General features: G+C 39.7%; 5 protein-coding genes across 5 annotated transcripts; 4 read left to right on the top strand and 1 right to left on the bottom strand.

The window, feature by feature from the left end:
- Positions 1–447: 447 nt before the first annotated feature.
- On the bottom strand, positions 448–1,170 carry GCK72_014325 (uncharacterized protein; the record flags this gene model as incomplete). Its single annotated transcript, XM_003102657.2, has 3 exons — positions 448–762; positions 806–883; positions 1,057–1,170. 3 exons carry the CDS (start codon positions 1,168–1,170, stop codon positions 448–450), a joined length of 507 nt encoding a protein of 168 aa, XP_003102705.2.
- Positions 1,171–1,622: 452 nt separating this feature from the next.
- On the top strand, positions 1,623–2,117 carry GCK72_014324 (uncharacterized protein; the record flags this gene model as incomplete). The annotated part of the gene is made up of 4 exons (XM_003088596.2): positions 1,623–1,706; positions 1,751–1,882; positions 1,940–2,031; positions 2,078–2,117. 4 exons carry the CDS (start codon positions 1,623–1,625, stop codon positions 2,115–2,117), a joined length of 348 nt encoding a protein of 115 aa, XP_003088644.2.
- A 354-nt stretch (positions 2,118–2,471) lies between these two features.
- GCK72_014323 (uncharacterized protein) lies at positions 2,472–3,303 on the top strand (the record flags this gene model as incomplete). The annotated part of the gene is made up of 3 exons (XM_003102666.1): positions 2,472–2,610; positions 2,659–3,025; positions 3,120–3,303. 3 exons carry the CDS (start codon positions 2,472–2,474, stop codon positions 3,301–3,303), a joined length of 690 nt encoding a protein of 229 aa, XP_003102714.1.
- Positions 3,304–3,834: 531 nt separating this feature from the next.
- GCK72_014322 (uncharacterized protein) lies at positions 3,835–4,301 on the top strand (the record flags this gene model as incomplete). The annotated part of the gene is made up of 3 exons (XM_003102786.2): positions 3,835–3,893; positions 3,944–4,100; positions 4,146–4,301. The coding sequence occupies 3 exons, from the start codon at positions 3,835–3,837 to the stop codon at positions 4,299–4,301; spliced, it is 372 nt and encodes a 123-aa protein (XP_003102834.2).
- A 495-nt stretch (positions 4,302–4,796) lies between these two features.
- GCK72_014321 (uncharacterized protein) lies at positions 4,797–13,244 on the top strand (the record flags this gene model as incomplete). Its single annotated transcript, XM_053730240.1, has 17 exons — positions 4,797–4,853; positions 4,908–4,985; positions 5,071–5,123; positions 5,170–5,219; positions 6,241–6,395; positions 6,606–6,788; positions 6,843–6,987; positions 9,253–9,407; positions 9,454–9,551; positions 10,708–10,973; positions 11,022–11,182; positions 11,236–11,438; positions 12,049–12,214; positions 12,262–12,735; positions 12,784–12,909; positions 12,958–13,166; positions 13,223–13,244. 17 exons carry the CDS (start codon positions 4,797–4,799, stop codon positions 13,242–13,244), a joined length of 2,601 nt encoding a protein of 866 aa, XP_053585012.1.
- Positions 13,245–17,998: the final 4,754 nt, after the last annotated feature.

Genomic DNA, 17,998 nt, shown 5'->3' with positions numbered 1-17,998 from the left:
AAGAAGAGATGCAGAGAGAGTTGACACGAGTTGAGGTGAATACGTAAATCAAGATAAAAAAGAAGAAGGAAAAGAAGAGGAAAAAGAGACAAGAAGGTGTGGATGATTGCCATAAAAGGTCATACAAATTGGATACGCAAATACGCAAATCGAGAGATTGTGTTCGGTGATATATCTTGAGGAACGGAGGTGGAAAATGTCCATGGCTTCACAGGAATTGAACAAGTGACAGGGAGATTCAAACTCAAAATAACAACCATAGGTTACTGTAGCCGTTCTAGATTCATACTGATATAGACCTACAAAATCTAGTCCAGAATCAACAAGTTTAGAACTTTTATTCGAAAATGATTAGAAAAATATAATTGGATTTGTTCCAGACAACATTAGTACAAAATAAATATGTTCTATGAACCAAGAAGTTTCAGAAACCGTTCAAAAAATAAGTTATTCCAAATCATCCAAATCTCTCATATCCATTTTATTAGCTGGAGCTGATTTTCTTCTATTCGAAACAGATGCACTCTTACGAGGATCTGACATATCCGGTTGACTCAGATTTCGCTCCAAAACTGGAGTTGATGACATATGCCGATGCTTTGATGTAGATTCTCCATGTTTCTTTTGGCGCCTTCTCGAGGAAGAAGTTGATGACGGTGGTGGCATTGGTTCTTGTTTGATACGATGATTGAGTCCACATGCCAATGAAAATTTTCTTCTCTGCATCTTCTTTGCTCGCTGCTTTCGAATATATTCCTGAATCTGGAATGTCGTTTTGTGCAAGAATCTGATAAAGTTAGGTTACCTTGTATTTCACAATTGGAGACATCTTTTCAATCCACTCATTATTTCTCTCGATTTGTGCTCTCATTCGGGATTCCATCTGGAAAAGTTACGAAAGTAGTAAACATAATTTCATCATAACTAATTTACAGTAGGAACTTGAACCAAACCTACATTTTGGAAGAAAAGGTTCAAATATTCTTTTCGTTTTCAAAATAATAATAAAAAACCCCGATGAATCCTATAAGTTGAGAAAGAAAACCACAAACTCACTTCATATGGATCAAGAGAATCCGTTTCACCGTTCGCTGTATTCTGTATTTTCTCATCTGACACCATGTGTTTGTGCCTTAAATGATGCCGTTCAGACGACGTATCGTTGATCATTATGCAGAAAATGTTGGGTGCGAATACAAAAAATGCATGGTTTTTGGGACAGTTTTGATGCGAAAAACGCCTTATCAGCCTTATCAGTGACAGCCGGCTGACAGTCTGAACTCATTCTTTTTTTCTGAAGAGACGTATCAATTCGACGGAAAAAGGAATCAGGTGACAGGTGTCAAATTCCACGTCATGAATGAGTTACAAAGTTCGATATACCTTCTCCTACTGGATCTATTAAAGTGTTCCGATTGTTTCTTCAACCCATAATTGGTACTTCTCTACCATCGAAGTCCAGATCCGGATAGATCTACACCTCATCTCTACTATTTGTTGGAAATTCAATTTGCGTTTGTTTCGGAGAAAGTGATTTATTAGTTTTATGTTTTGATGTTTTATTACCAAGAAAAGGTACAAATAGTAGGGTTCGAAATGAGAAAACGTTCAAAGCATTCCTCATGATTCTTTCGATTTTCGCTCTTTTGATACTACAATTCAGTTCCACACTCGCCTGCATGGCTACTAATAACTCAGCTGGTGCAGTAAGTTTTCAATCTTACTCAATCATTATTTTTATCTTTTTCAGGCAACTTCATCATGTGCGGAACCAACACAGACTGCCACACCGGACGACGTACAACTGGTATTGGATCCCTCTGGTAGTACACTTACTGTGACTTGTACAACTCAAATAACTTCTCAAACTTCTTCTGTCATCGTAAGTTCATTATAAAGAAACAAAATTCTTTATTCATTTATAACCTTACGATTTCAGTACAACGGCGTTACAACTTCTCTGTCCTCGATAAGTATGACATGCTTGGATGGCGATTATCTGTACACTACTCCTGCTCCGACGACAACAGTGTGAGTTTCGTTTCGATGAACATAATTACAAACTCTATTTATTCAGACCTGTAACGTCTGTCGGATGTACAGCACCAACTCCATAAAAATTAAATACTTTTCAATCAATTTATTTTTTCTCATATCAAGGACAATGGAAATAATCATCAAGACAGTATAATCTCAAGTGGTCGCTTCAAGACCAGCTTGCTCGATTACTGTATTTATCGAGAAAAAACGAATATCACTGCAGAGCTTTGAAAATAAATGTTTTAAATATTTATTCGAATAAATATTTAAAATATAATTATTCTTATATTCAAAAAAATTGTAATTTATTTTTGATCTAAACATTTTTCGCCCGCGCACCCGCCAAATTAGGCTCAAATCAAAATATTGAGCGGGAGAAATGCCTATAAAAGGCCGAGTTTGTACCATTTCGTTTGCGTTCACTGTTCGCTATGCGTTTCTATTTTCTTGTCGCTACTATCTTTTCGGGGCTTCTATTCAGCCAAGCTGCCCCCGTTGATGTCGTCGATGGCAGTGGAGAAGCTCCAGACACTTTGCTGCAAAACACGGAAGAACAACCACATCAACGACGTGAGTTTACATTTTACTCTGTTTTCCCAAACAATATTTTCGTTTAAGTGAGATTCCACAATTGGGATTACAAGGATCTTGGAACAACTGCATTCGAGGACATTGCGTTCCCTGCTCGTCAACCACCAGCTGCGGTCAATCAAACGGAGCAATGTCCAGATGGATGGGTTCGTTTTGCCGACTCGTGTTACTGGATCGAGACTGAATTGCTGGGATTCGCTAAAGCTGAAAGAAAGTGTTTCGAGAAGCAGTCGACTTTGTTTGTGGCCAATTCGCTCGAAGAGTGGGATACAGTTCGTTCTCATTCCAAAGAAGCTTACTTCTCTTGGCTTGGACTCATTCGATTCACTCACTATGAAAAGACTGAGCAGTTGCCAAGATGGCAGACCGAGGGAGCTCTCAATCCAGCAAAAATGTAAGTATATATTCATGAAATCACCTCCGTTTTGTGAACATACATTTCTGAAACATTACGATATCCGATTGTTTAAAACACGTATTTGTTTCAGGAACTGGTTGATCAAACCATACAAACCACTCTCCAACGGTTGGACCCAGTTCGCCAATTGTGCCGCCAGCTACAAGTCGCCAGCCAGTTTGGAGTCTGCATCGTACACATTCTTCTATCCGTGCACCTACCTGCTCTACTCCATTTGCGAACGAAACTCTACAATCGTGAATGCGTTGCAGTGAACTCATCTGTACTTCTGACACCAATTAAATCCTGTTAATCACAAACATTTCACTAATGGTTTATCACTTTACCGGTTGACAATACTTATATTATTTACACTACCGTCTTTAACACCAGTAATTTGAACGGGTTTTGTTTATTTTAAAAATAAACTTGCAACCGATATCCTTATTTTCATATATTGATTACAAAACTTATTCGATTTAGATAGCGTTCCAAACAAAATGAGCTGATAAGCATTAAAATTCGCTCACTTTTTAAATATAAACTAGATCAAAACTTCTAAAAGTTTCAGAGAATATATAGTGAGAATATATACAACAGTTCTACTTTGTAAATGTTCTAAGAGGAAATATTCATTTTATAACCGTACGACTGTTTTCGTGGCGAAACCCGAACGAGAACGCGTCAATGTTCCTTTGAATTACTGTGACCTTTGACAGCATGGCTCCACGTTTTCTTGGTTTTGTTCGGGGTTTGCCCGCAATCCCTCTTTTTTTCATCGAACAGCTGTAATTCTAAAACATCAAATGAATTCAAGCGTAAGTTTATCGGACGTCTTAAACGGAGGTTGGACAATAAATGATGAGTAAGTAGCTTTCATTCCGCTGATTGCATTCTGTTTCTGAACTTATTCAGATCTATTGCTGTTGCTGCTGAAGAAATTCATCCAGCCGCCGATAATGACGAAGATTCCGAAATGTCAGATTTGAGCCAAAATTCAAACGTAGAAAATGATTACGACGGGAAAACAAAAGAGACTCATAGTGAAATTGATGTGGAAGCTTTGAGAAAAGTGGGGCTTGGAGAGTTTTATCCCATAAATTGTTAAAATTTTCAGACTGCAAAAGTTGACGAAAAAATTCAAGAATCAACGAATTCAACTTGTAAAGCTGCTTCGAATGATTCTAACGTGTTGATCAGCCCTCCGTACTATGATACTTCGATAAAACCAGAGGCTACTCTACAGCACGATCAATACAGCTCTGGCAAGTAATATTTCTCTGAAGTGTTCAACAGTTTCTACAAATTTTCTCTGGAGTGCTCAACGATTGTGTTTTTTTTTAATAGCGGTGTTTTTGAATTTTCATATCCGCAATAAGCGAAAATAATCAAAGAAGCATATTCACCTGAAGTTGACGCTGACTTCAATAGATTTTCTCTTTAGCTCCTCTCCCGTCTTTTTTCTTTCTCACTCTCTTATCCCTATTATTCAAAGTAACGTTTAATCAAAAAAGACGAAAAATTTTCGTGCGCGTTCAGAAGAAAAGAACTTATTATTCTCTTTTCTTCCTCCTTTTCGCAATTTTCTCTTTCACATTTTCTATCCTTTCTCACATCAGCCTTTTCCATTCTTTTCCGCTTCCTCATTTCTTCTGTTTTTAGGCTATTCTCATGGATTTTCCATATCGTCGACCTATCATCAGGTAATATTCGAAACAATTTTTATTGAAAGTGAAGTATAATTTTAACTTTTCAGCCATTTGTTTCGATGGTTCGCCAGAAAAAAACCAGTGCTATCGCCACAGCTCTCCAAAAACCAGTTTTTGTGAGTTTTATTTATCAACAATTTATTTCTCTTTCCAATTTTTTAAAATTGCAGGTACAGCCCACCACTCCAGTTCCTGTTGCATTCATTCCCGGATACTCATTCAGTTTTGGAAGCCAGTATATTCTGCCGGTGGGTACAAAATGTGTAAGCGTTTGAGTGAATAAAATGGAGATGTTCTGAATATTTTAAGACATAAGTGTTAGTTAACTTTCAGAATGAAACAGACACTGGTGCTATTCAATACAAATTCCATGAGTCCCTGTCAACGTGAGTGATATCGCAACTAGCTTTTCCATGTTTTGGTTCTTTCCAGAAAGAGCTCTGATAGCAAATCCAGTATTTCGAAGAGTGCAGAAAAACATAGTGAGTTTTTATTCAAAATGTAATTTCACAACGTTTCGGGTCGGTTTAGTTTTTATTCGAGTTTATTTCCTTTCCGGTTTTTGTGAACTGTCATTTAATTCTCCTTACTCTTCCTTTTCTGTTAAATTTTACGCCTGAAAGCGTGTAGTAGTTCCAATGAGTGTAGTGTTGTTATGGAGATCTGATGTTAGATAAATGAAAAAAGCTCATTAGAGAAATATGCATGAGTCGGTCAGAAGCAGGGCTTAGGGAAGAGATAGAAATTTGAGAAAAAAGAAAAATTGAATGAAAAATTCAGTCAGAAAAATTGTACACGAAATGTGAGCTCTTGAGTGCTCAATAAAATGAGACTTGAAGCAAACAAGCGTTTTGGCTCGCCAGTTTTGCTCATTTTTTCTTCTTTTTTTCCACTCTTTTCTTTGCTCGCCCATTCACTTTCGCGTTTTGTCTCGAACTGAAAAACCTTATCCTGCCTAGGAATTCTGTTGCTCAAATAAAATTATCAGTTTTGCAATAAAAGACGAATCAGGAAATGTAGAAATTTTTATGCGCTAGTATTATACTGCTGGAGGCCCGGAATGACATTATTTCGAATAAGTTACCCTAAAACAAGGGAGTTCTTTGTTCAGAAATTACGAAAATAATTTTCTATTCTATTGGTTTTTTCAACATCATAAGTCAAATTTGATGACTCATTCAGAATTTCGTTTGACAAAAAGAGCGCAACAAAAACAAGCACCAAAGTCAGCCATCAGTCAGTTTATGGCCGTATAAAATCCAGTTTCTTTCTCATTTTCCTTTTTCTTCTCTTTCTCGATTTCATGTCGGATTTCGATTTCTCACTCGCTCTCTCAACATGACCACAAACTTTTGGAAATGCTTCGAATAATTTCTCAAATGTCGAAAATTTTGTTTTCAAAAAAAGAAATACTAAAGCCGATTGGGAAAAGCAGAAAACTCTTTTTCGTTTTGTCTTCTCCTTCCCAAAGTTTTGTGTATTTTTCCTCCAATCAATTTGCAGCAACACCTTCGACTGCTCTTCCATCCGATGAATGTGGGGAAAGAAGTTCTTCTTATGTTCCTCAACGTTTCATTCCCTGTTTCGACCTTACCACCGACGTTCTGGGAGGAGTTGGTGATGAAAACTCATATCATTTGAGACAAAAGTTACATCAGGTAATCGTGACTTTTGATGAGCTGCAAAGTTACTAAGACCAAATGTTCAAAAAAAAATTCGATATTAATCCAACACTGCGACAAAATTTGTTTTTCTGTTACTTGATTGTGAAGCATGTTCATTCACTATTTTTTTTCAAGTTATGGTTTTCTCTTGTCCCGCGCTGACTATTTGAGCATCATCTCAAATGGCAAAATAAGTATTTACAGGATGAACGACGATTTCACGAAAACGAGACAATGTCGAACAGTGGAGACAGAGACGCAGACGTTTCGGAAGATGGTATCGGAAGACACGAGACTGAGGAGAAGCTGGCGAACAGCGGCGATACTGCTGGAGTTGAAGAGGAGGGGAAAGGGGAAGAAGAAGAAGAAATTGTCATCGCCGACGTGGTGAGAGAAAAAAAAACGTTCGCAGAAACGCAGAGAAGAAATGGAACTTTGCAGGGAGAAATCGGCGACGCTATGACGGCTGCTGTTAACGATAAAGAAGATGTTGAATCAGCGACGTCATCCAGTTGTGGAACTAAACATCAGAAAAGCCAGCTTGAGAAATTGCTCATGCAACCAGTTAAGAAGCCAGTTTATCAAGGTTAATTTGAAAAAACTCCTTCATCCCATCCAGGGTTTAAAAATTTAAATATTCTGAAATTTCAATAAGTCAAATTTAAAAAAGCCGTAGCAATGTAAACCATTTTTGATGACTTCAAAAGTTAATAAGGTGGAAAACTCATAGAAAACACCGCTAAGTATAATTTCCGAATTTCATCGCGCTAAATCCGAGAATTTACTCTCGGCGCTATTCCGAGCATCGTAAGCTGTTTGAATCTAGTAATCACCTTAACAGGGGTTCCATAGCCTTCTCCCTCACTTTTGTTTATTTACAATTGTTCCTGTCTCCCCAATATGTCGTCACATTCGACCCACTATCACAGGTGACCATACACTTCAGACCATTCAAATGGTACTTTTCGACAAAACACTTTTATTCTGGTCGCGTCCAGTACTGTTGATTTGCTCTTACTACCTGTGCCTCGTGTTCTCTTCTGTCCCATTGCGGTTACTGTGTTCGTCGCATTTAGCTCCGCCCCCCGGCTTTCGTCCCACGTATACTAAAATTCTACTTTTTCCATCTTCGTCTTCTTCAACCCTTCTCCGGTTGTATCGATTTGACCCTCGTTGGTCGTCTCTTCTCCATTCCGTTCATTGCCATCGTCGGTTGGTCGGTCTTCGTCGTCGCCACTTTCCCGTTGCCGCGCCGCCCATGACTAGTCGTCGGAGGGAAACGAGGGACTCTCTCCTTTCTCGTATGTGCCACTCGCCCGTCTATTTCGCCCCCGGAGGCCACCGCACTCGTTGTCGTCGTCGTCTTCGTTGTCGCCACCACCACTTTCCTTCCCCGTTTTCCCTCGTTTTCACTCCCATCCATTCTACTTTTTCTCTTCTTTTCCTCTCTATCTCTCTTTTCCCCTCCCACCATTCAATTCCCATTCCCTTTGCCAGTCCCGTGGTACTGCTGGTAACATGGAACTAGCAGATGAATGACGGATTCTCTTGTTCTGGCTTCAGCAAGTATTGACATCGGGAAACATTCGATGGAATCGAGAAACAGCAGGCGTTGCCACGGTATACATATATCCATTATTCGTTTCGTTTCTATTTCGATACATGCTCTCAGTTTGATTGATTGAGTGTTAGATTTAGATTTTGTCGGTCAAGGAACCATTGTTTCATGACCTACCGTATGACTTATGTTGAACTACCATTTTTGCTTTACGTTGCCCGTTCGTCATAGTGATGAAACTATAATTGTTCAGTTTCTACAAGTATACGTGGTTTCAGCTGCTTACACTTTCCGAAAAATATGATCTTCATTCAAACTTCAATAAGCTTATTCATCTCAGCGTTTTTAACTTGAACGGTAATACTTCATTCCTATCTGTATTAAATTAATTATAGCTATCGTTCTTTTCGGAGTATTTCATCAGGATTTTCTGAGGACAAAATTCTTTCAGAAAAATTTACATTTACATTACACTACTTGCCACGTAATAGAAATACTACCAACCATTACATCTAACTCTCTCCGCTTCTCTTCTCTTCCGTTCATCCAACGGTCCTGGCCCATCATTCGCTTCGTCAGTGCATGCTTCTCTTCCGTCCGACCGATTCTTTCCCAACATCATGCGTGTTGTCAAGCTCACGCCCGCCCGAGCAGCGTTTCCCGTTTCTCTGCATCTCTGCACCATTGTATTAGATCATATAGCAGTGGTGGATTTGATGTAAAGTTCCGGAGAAAAGCTGTTTTAGCCTTTCACCATAACCTGAATTAACAAAAGCTTAAATGATAACCCAATAAGCATTTTCTTTCAATCTTGAGTATACATTTTCAGCGTCACTGTATCATCTATATTTTGTCTGAACTCAAATTTTTCGGCTCGGTTACTCCACCCAATGTAGTTTTGGAATCGGTTGTTTTCTTCATAGCTTCAGTTTCGCGGTCTCTCTATCTTCATAACCATGTATGATGCCCTCCTTCCCCAAACTGTACACCGATATCTGCGCCTCTTGATTCGCTGGCGCTTCTCCTCTATGCACTTCTCCGTTTTTCCGTCGCCGATCCTACGGACAGAGAGAGATGGCGCGCTCGCTCCCCGCAGACGCCTTTCAGACCCCGGGACTCTTCCTCAAGAACACGCACACGCACACCCATCACATACACTCGTCTCGCACACACTCGTCATGTGATGAGATAGAAGCGAAGATGGCTCCCTTTCTCCTAGTACATTCCTTCTATCGTTTAAGATTCTCATCTAAACATCGTTTTCTTGAATAATCACGCATGTTTTTTTTTCAGAGTTTCAACAACCATTCATCGTGACTTTCAGTGCTATCGGGAATCAACCACAGCCGTCCAGCCAAAATTCACAATTACCCAAAACGATGCAGTTCTATCAACCTCCTGCACAACAGCATCTAGCTAGGAGTACCCCTCCTCCAGGATTCGTTCCGGTAGTTTCCATTATCAAAAATTTTTAAATGAAAATTGAAACTTCAGCCTTACGGAATGGGAATGCGCCCACACGAAGAAGAAACTAGGCAGATAATGAATTTGGATAGTCAACAGACTCACAATTCATCTCCCAGCTCTTCATGGTAAGTCAGTTTTGATTTGTAACTAGAACGATTCTGCTACTACCCATAGTGATCCATGCAAATAAATTATCTGCTCTTTCCGCGGTTAGGGGTGTACATGAGAATAAAATGAATGGGAAGTAGTTATGAACCCCTCCCCAGAAAGAAGCAAATCATTATTATGGCATCTGGTTGAGCGGACAGAGAAGGCTGATCCCCATCGTTTCTGTTGTCGGAACCAACCGATTATTGGATCCCGCGCACCCACCACACGCAGTCACAAACTTGTTTCGGGTTTCAATCGACTGTGGGCTGGCCTGCTTGTCAACTGCGTAGTATGATACCGAAACAATTCGATAGGAAATGATTGAAGGGGTCGTCGTGTTTCCGATGAAATGATATCGAGTTGTTGCTGTGATGTGTGGACAATTAGAATGTAGTCTTTGCTCAACTGTTGATGTTGTCTGTTAGAATTACCGAATAAGAATGAGGATTCGGATTGACTGTAATTGAAAGTTACTCGATTTGAGATAGAAAACTGCTTGACTCGTTTTTTGATTGAGTGTATTCAAGGTGTACATGTGTATTAGTATCTTAGCTATTCGTGAACCTCCCATCGTTTTCTCAATACCATGTAGGAAACACGGGAAACGGCCGTCGTCGCCGCCGCCGTCGCGCGTTGACTAAGAGATTCCCACTAGATGGTAGACGCAGAGCGAGGCGTATCCGGAAATAGTGTGGAGGCGCAGGCAATGGATGACTGAATGGGTGGCTGAAGCAAATGCGGTTGTCGAGGCGGACGGACGGACGGACGATGAGAGAAGTATCTGGCGTGCCATATAATATGGAATAGCTAGAGAAAAAGAGAAACGAATGAAGCCTCTCTTTCGTCTCTTCGTTCCCTCTTCTTATTCGTTTGTTTCGATAGGGACTCTATGCTATGCGTCTGAAGTGTCCGCGGGGTCCTGACAAGTAGAGGGGTTTGCAGTATTCTTGCCCAATAGAGGATTAATACAGAAAAAGTTTTAAGAGAAACAAAAAAATAAATTTCACTACAAGTAAGAAACTATTGAAAATATGCCTGAACAGTTGTTTTCCGCACAGACTGCATTCTACTAACAAGAAAAAGTCACATATTATGAATAATGAGTATGTATATATCAGACACCTATTTCAGGAATCAACCCTATGGGCAAATGACAAACTTGAATGCCTATCAACGAGGCCCCAATATCTACGCGGCTCCCGTTCCTCCATCAATGGTTCATCAAAACGGACCACCCGGTGTTGTTCCTACTTCGAATCCTTATTATCCAACTCCTGGTCCTCCACCACCACATCATCACATCCAACCTCAAGCACCGATGATGCCACCTGGAATGCATGGACAACAACAACAACAACAACAACAACCATATTACAATACACAATCCCCATTGACTGGTAAATATTCATTGTATTCTAATTAGATTCCTATTTCAATCGTTTTAGGAAGTTCTCCTTCAATGAACTACGGAACTAACCAAATTCCTGCACCCCCACCCACCAGTAATGGGAGTGCTCCAATTTTCAACTTTTCAAAACCGAGAAACTCTAACGAAGGATCCTCGGTGAACGGCGGAGGTCATCGGAGAAAAAAGCATAATGACTTAGTAAGTTTTTTATTCTTAAAAGATTCTATCAATTCTTGAAATAGCTTTTTCAGAGTTCGCCTCGTTACAACAACAACAGTAATGAAGATGTTGATGGTTCCATTTTTCCTGACATGGCAGATTTCCCACTTCTAGATGTTGTTCAGTCAAAAGCCAAGAAGGATGCTGGCCGAAAACCGTGCCGTCCTCATTTGTGTGAACAGTCCAGAATGTTGATTTCGCGAGTGTGTCACTTCCACAGAGAGTTTGTTAAAAGGTAAGATAATGGATGTTGCTTGACCTCCTCACTTTGAAGGGATATATACTTATGTAGTCTTCCGAGCAGTCTTGTCTTGTGACGAGCCGTTGGCATTCCATTCGCGCTTGAGCGCAGCTTGTCGAGCTCTGGTCTGTATGTATGCGAGGAGCACGAGTGAGTATGTATGTGCCCCGTGAGCAGCACAAACGAGCAGCATTTGTCGTTGGTTGGTTGGCCTTCGTCGTCTTGGCGTGTCCGTCAAAGCCTTGACGATTCTTGCGCACCCTCCTTAGTCGATGCGTTCTCTTGCTATGGCGCCTCTCGTGTGACCCGATTGGTTTCAGGGCCTTACATCTAACTGAGTCTCTACTAAGAAGGTACTCTCTCAGCCTTTCTCCCCAATGGCTCATCATCATCATCAGACGTCTTCAGCATCTTCAGCTGTCAATTCTGAGAGCTTTTCAACACGGGGTTACGCCTTGTTGCTAAAACCATCCCTATGAGTGATGTGTGTCGCTAACGAAAAAGAAATGATGCTTTCCTTTGGAAGATTAGTAGAAAAAAGTAGAGTGTTTCTGGCTACAAACTTTAATGAATCATAACACTTTAACAATCTAAATTATTATAGATTGCCTTCACGACACCCACTAGCCAATTCTCCTTTCTCGAAGCCTGATCAATGGACATCTCAAATTATGGGGATATCGTTGGCCACCGTTCGGAAATGCATCGACATGGCAGTGGATGAAGAAGTCTTCACAAGGTGCACAGATAAGAACTTAGTGAATCTAACGGTTTGTACTAGTTGTAAAATGTTTTCGGTCATACTAATTGTTTTCAGCCGTCGGAACGAGCCGAACGCGAAGAACTTCTTTCAAAACTGTCAACAGTTTTTGAAGATGAGAAAACATTGGGTGCAGGAACTGCTGGAATGACTATTGCTGAATATTCTCCACGTCGTTCGTATTCCAACACTCTGATTCGTCAGTCAACTGATGATAAATCATCAAATTCTTCTTTCGCAAATGGAGCTGACTACGGTAGTAGTGAAACGACATTGTTGAATCTCGATGATCATTCAAACCAATCGAAAGATTTCGGCGCAACTCCAACACCTACGACCGAATTGAGCAACGGTGGTCATATGTTCGAAGACCTCCGACCAATTGGCGGAGGGAACGTTGAAACCGAGGAAAAGTCAACTCCAATCATGGACACGCCAAAGAGAGGAAGACCACGTAAGGCACCGGGAACAGTCTCAACGAAGTCGACTAAACGAAAGGAGTCTGTAGAAGACAGTGAAATGTCTGAAGATGTTAGTTCCTATCTAAAAAGTTTCTGATCGAAATCTGATTTGTTTCAGAGAGATGAACACGAGAAAAAGACCGAAGATGAAGATGAAACGAACGAGGAGACTGAGAAGAAATCCGATGAACTTGAACAAGTTGTTTTGGCAGCTGAACGGGAAGATGATGCGGCTTCCAGTGAGGTACAATTTGATCTTCAATCTATCAAAATAATTTTTTTTCAAATTAAGGGTACAAATCGAAGTGAAACTGCTACTCCAGAACCAACCGATACATCGGTTGCCAAAAAGACTCGTGCAGCTGCTAGACGCAAGAACACGAGAACGGTCGATGAAGAGCTCCAAGCTTCTACGAAAAGAAAGAGAGGATCCGTTACATCTGCAACAGCTGGAGTAACGCAATTCGACGACGAAAACGCTGACCACAAAATGGTGACAAGGTAGATTAATATAGTCGCAATTATCTAAGTTTAGTTTTGGAATGTTTAATTTTTAGAGCTAGAAGCCGTCAACCGTGATTTTGTGAAGTGTAGACGTCCCATTCTTCTTCTTCAATTGCCTTTCTTCCCAAAGTATCCGTTTTCGTGCCATTGGTGCCTCGATTGTTTTTGCTTTTTCTTGATTTTTTCGTCACATTCCTGTTAGCAACAGCCCAGTCAATACCTTCACTTTTCCCTTTTCATTCCTTCCATCCCGCCTAAATTCTTACTCTCCAAACTCGTTTATCTGTACATTATTGATATGGTCCTCTTCATTTTCCTTTTTTCCATGACTCCTATTTCCCAATTCAGTATAATTCTTGGCTCCTAATTTCTTACTTGATTTTCCCCGGATTATTTGTTGTTTTATAATGGAGATTTCGCCTTTATCCCTTCTAAGTACTAACAGTTCTGATCCGCGGGTTTTACAGCTTTATTGTCCCCCCATTCCCCTTTTCCATTCTCGTTTAGTTTCTAGAGCCCTTTTTGGTTCATAAAGCATGCTGTAATACAGTATTGTTTACAGTACTCGTAATATGTTTACCTCTGTTTTCCATTCCGAGATAACAAATGGTTTGAATGAAATTTATTAATTTATTAACCAACTATTTTTTTCTCTCAAAGTCTCGTAAAATTTCTTCTGTTTGAAACTTCTGGCGTTGTTTCTACAAAAATAAAATGTTTCAACAATTGGAATTGAAAATTGACAGTGATCTAGAGATTTTTTAAATATATTGTCGAAATAAACTTTCTTTACATAGTGTTCACAGGCTGAAGTTAAAGCTCTCAAATATAGCCAAGCTCTTTTTCAGTTGTCTTGTCAACGATCCTGGACGAATTCCCAGCGCTTTTCTAAATACATCAGCTGAAAGAGGGCGTGGCTTATTTCAAGAACGGGAACACCAGTCGGCAAACAACAAATGTCAAGAAAATTAATTTATTTAGACAATATGTGGGGCGAAGGAAACAACGATCCGTGGTGTTTTAGTTGCAGAATTACAGAGTCAGAAGTCGAAGCGATTTCTCTTCGAAAGTAATCGATTATCAACGAATTGGAACTTAAATTTAAACACACAAAAACGAGAGAAAACGTAAAAATGAAATTTGATTCTTTACATAAGAGATAGAAACATATGTTTCAACTGATAACCACATGAATGTTGTTCCGTGGAAACTTTACACCTTTTCATCCGAAAGAAAAAGAGAAAAATGTTTTTTTGGTGGCCAACTGGACCCTCTCGTGGATGTTATTTGAACGTTACGAAGTGATATATGAGGTGGATAAATGTTTCCATCACCTCTTTCTTCACTTCTTTTTTTCCAGAATTCTTTCTAATTTTCTTTTCATATTTAACGAAAAACAAAACATAACGATCAAGTTAAAACATGTTTGAGCAAGAATATGAAAAAGAGCGGCAAATGATGTTCTCACTTCAAATTTTATGAGAGCTCGAAAGAGGTGAGACTACTCATTTCACTTGTTCCGTTTGGTTTCAATCGTATCTTTTCTTGTTTTCTCTTGTTTTCAGTTTTTATTTTAATCACTTCTCGTTTGATTCAGAATATTTATATTAGAAAGACGAGAACAATCGAAAATTAGATTATCCCGAGCTTTCAAAATATAGTTTTACGTCAGAAAACCGATAGGTACGGCCAATATTCTTTCAGGAAAGGTACACAAGCAATTATTCCACTTCTCCAACATTTCAGATGTCAAATTTTTGTTTCCGGTTTTCAGCAATATTCCATATAGTTCAGTTTTATTTTCCAGCTACCAGAATCAGACTAGATCTCAATCGATTTCTGAAATCATGAAACATATTCTGTGTCTTAAATGATTATGAAATATATAAATTTCAGTTCATCTGATGATTTGTTTCCATTCAAAACTCCAGAATCTTCAACTCAATTCCAAACTTATTCCGAATATACTAGTGGCGGCTCTTTTACTCATTCTCATCTTCTACTTTTCTTCTTCTTTTCCTGCGAAATTTGTCGCCGTCGGCGCATCTTTTCGCAAGTAAAATTGCAAAAAGGTTTTAGTTTGAAACGCTTTGATTGCATTTTTATTTTCTTTTTTCCCTCTTCGTCAAGATCTTTTTATTTCAAAAGAAAAAGGTCAGAAAGTGTGTCCAGATGTTACTAATTTCAAGTTCTTTCCAAAACATGAAGATATAATCTATGAGCATGAATCAGATGAATTGAGAAATAATTCTCTCAGTGTCTGAACACATTTTCAAATGGTTTCAAGGACTCCCTTGCGAGTTCTTTCGGCCAGAAAATAATAGAACTTTGATAGAACTCTCTTGTACATTTTCCTTATTCGATCCGTTTTTTTTAAATTGATTTACTTCATCCAACAGGTGTGTCTTCTCAAATCTACAGTACTACTTTTCCCTATTTCATAACATGTGAATCATCTGAAACTCTTTTCCAGAAGGTGTTAACTTAATCTATTTTCTTCTTCTTCTTTCCAACATGTCCATCTGTTGTTATGAGTGCAAAATAGTGAGTTGAGAGAGTTGGTTAATCGAATCGAAGGGTCCCTTTGGAATGCTTTCCACGTCTTTCTACCGCCCTGGTGGTCTCTAACTCAATTGCCAAGACATCGCACGCGTCCATTTTGCGTGGAATTATCAATGTGTTGTCCCACCAGTTCCATCATTACAGAAACGAGCCGCCCATGTTTCTCGGTTGCGTAAAACGCATTTTTGATGTGACAAGGGAGACTATTTTTCTTCTTGAAGCTTCAGCTTTTCTGAAACAGAATCTTCTCAAAAGAATATCCCCAATTACTCCTAGATACCTCTTTCCTTTCTCCAAGTACCAACCGGTTGCTCCCAATGTTTTCCCGCACTCTCTCTCTCTCTTTGATTTTACGATTCATTTCTTTTCCTGACCTAATCCCGAGTCTCTTTCATTTTCCTAATTGCTCTGTCTGATTTTTACCGCCTTTTCCCGTCCATTTCCCACTGTCCTTTTTTACTTAAACCGGTTTTATGTTCTTCCTAGTCGGCTCTCTCTTTTTCCGAATCGGCTCATCCCCCTTGTTTCCCACATTCTTTTTTCATTCATCGGAAACAAGTAATTACTCTTTTTTCTCCTTTCACCCGTTTAGTAGGTGGTCTTCAAAAAGGAGAGAATAATTGTGTCGGCGAGATACTTTTTATGAGTTGAGAGGGTACAAAACATTGGTCCCTTCTAACACTTTTGGGCTTAAAAATTAGTTGAAAAAGAAGAGAAAAAGAGAAAGAGAAGATGGAGAGGAAGTTAAAATGGACCCGCAAACAGTGAATTGTACTTCCGATTGATGGCGAGTCTCCGAGAATTTTGAAGAAGAAGAATTCATTGTTGATGACGTTTCGGCAGAAGATAAAACTGAAAGATTCTTGCAACAATTCTGATTTCCTTCCTTCTTTTGAAGACTCTTTGAATCCGAACATGAATGATGTTGCGACGGTTATTGGGCAGGTGAACCCCGAACCGACCGCAATGAGTGAGAGAGTGTGAACTTAGAAAGTTAACCAACACAGAATTATACAAACGGTTTATTAGAGCAATCTCAATAGGAGAAACACCATCGTAGGAGGAATCTCTTCAAGCATTGTCGACGATGTTGTATCCTTGGCGTTGCTGATAGCATATGACTTGTCGATGTGAGCAGTTGAGAAGAGATCCAGCAGCCGGTGTGAAGACGATTGACTTCCGATACTGATTGGTAGCGATTCGATAGCTTATATTGACATTGAAACGTGGCAAATGTCATCATGATAAGAGTATTGAGTGCGTTTCACGTTGTTGGTAGGCTAAGTAATCCTCCTTTGAGAGTAACAATAAGTTCACCGTTGTATATTTTATAAATTACGTGGAAATAATCTACGAGTTAGATTGTACCAGTTGTGACAATATAGCTGGGGCTATTATTGTCACGACACTGGGGGGCTGGGAAAGAACTTCCGTAGTGGTAACGTAACGGAAGTTCGTTGCAGAACACCTCTGACTAATCAGAGGAAGAATTGCTGTCACTCGACGAAACGAGTGCTGTATTATGACCGACTGTCATTTTGGCATTATCCGATCTGTCATCATACACTTCATTGGTTACAATCCTGCCTTTCTTTATCTTTAGTGCTTGATCCAGAGCTCGTTTTTCAGAAATGGTTCTGTAGGCGATTCCTACAAGTTCTTGGAATGTTCGGTCTTTTTGGTGATGCTTCATGAAGACGGTTCCCATGATTTGTTGTGGTAGCTTGCCAATGAAGGAATTGATGAAGATGGAGTCATCCAATGTGCATCCCTTACTTCTAAGCGAGTATGCTATGATGCTATATTTGTTTAGGTCCTTCTCCATATCCTCGAAACTGTCTTCGGAAAAAGTGAACTTGTTGAGCTGGTGGATGAGGTGTTGCTTAGTGTCCTTCTCTCTGTTGTATTGTCTTTCCAAGCTATCTCTCAACGCATGGTAGTCTTCTTCTGACAGACTCACCGATCTTAACATCGACTTCACTTTCCCACTCAGGAGTTTCATGAGTAAGGCATGTTTAAGCGTCACCGGGATGTCATCGTTGTCATGAACCATAGAATTAAACAGCTGCATAAACATACTATAGTCAGCTGGTTCTCCGTCGAAAACTGGAACTGTGTTCATGACTGTGTAGACCGTGCTGTTAGTGATTTGAGGATTCGAGCTGTCCTGGGAACCCGGATGGTTCTGGCGACGGATTGGAGATTCCACCGTATCGTTCTTTGGCGTCGATGCAGGTGGAAGTGGAGACGAGTTCTCCAGTGGTATT

Source organism: Caenorhabditis remanei, chromosome IV (genome assembly GCF_010183535.1).
Source record: "Caenorhabditis remanei strain PX506 chromosome IV, whole genome shotgun sequence".
NCBI classification, from domain to species: domain Eukaryota; kingdom Metazoa; phylum Nematoda; class Chromadorea; order Rhabditida; family Rhabditidae; genus Caenorhabditis; species Caenorhabditis remanei.
This window is presented reverse-complemented; position numbering and strand designations above follow the sequence as displayed.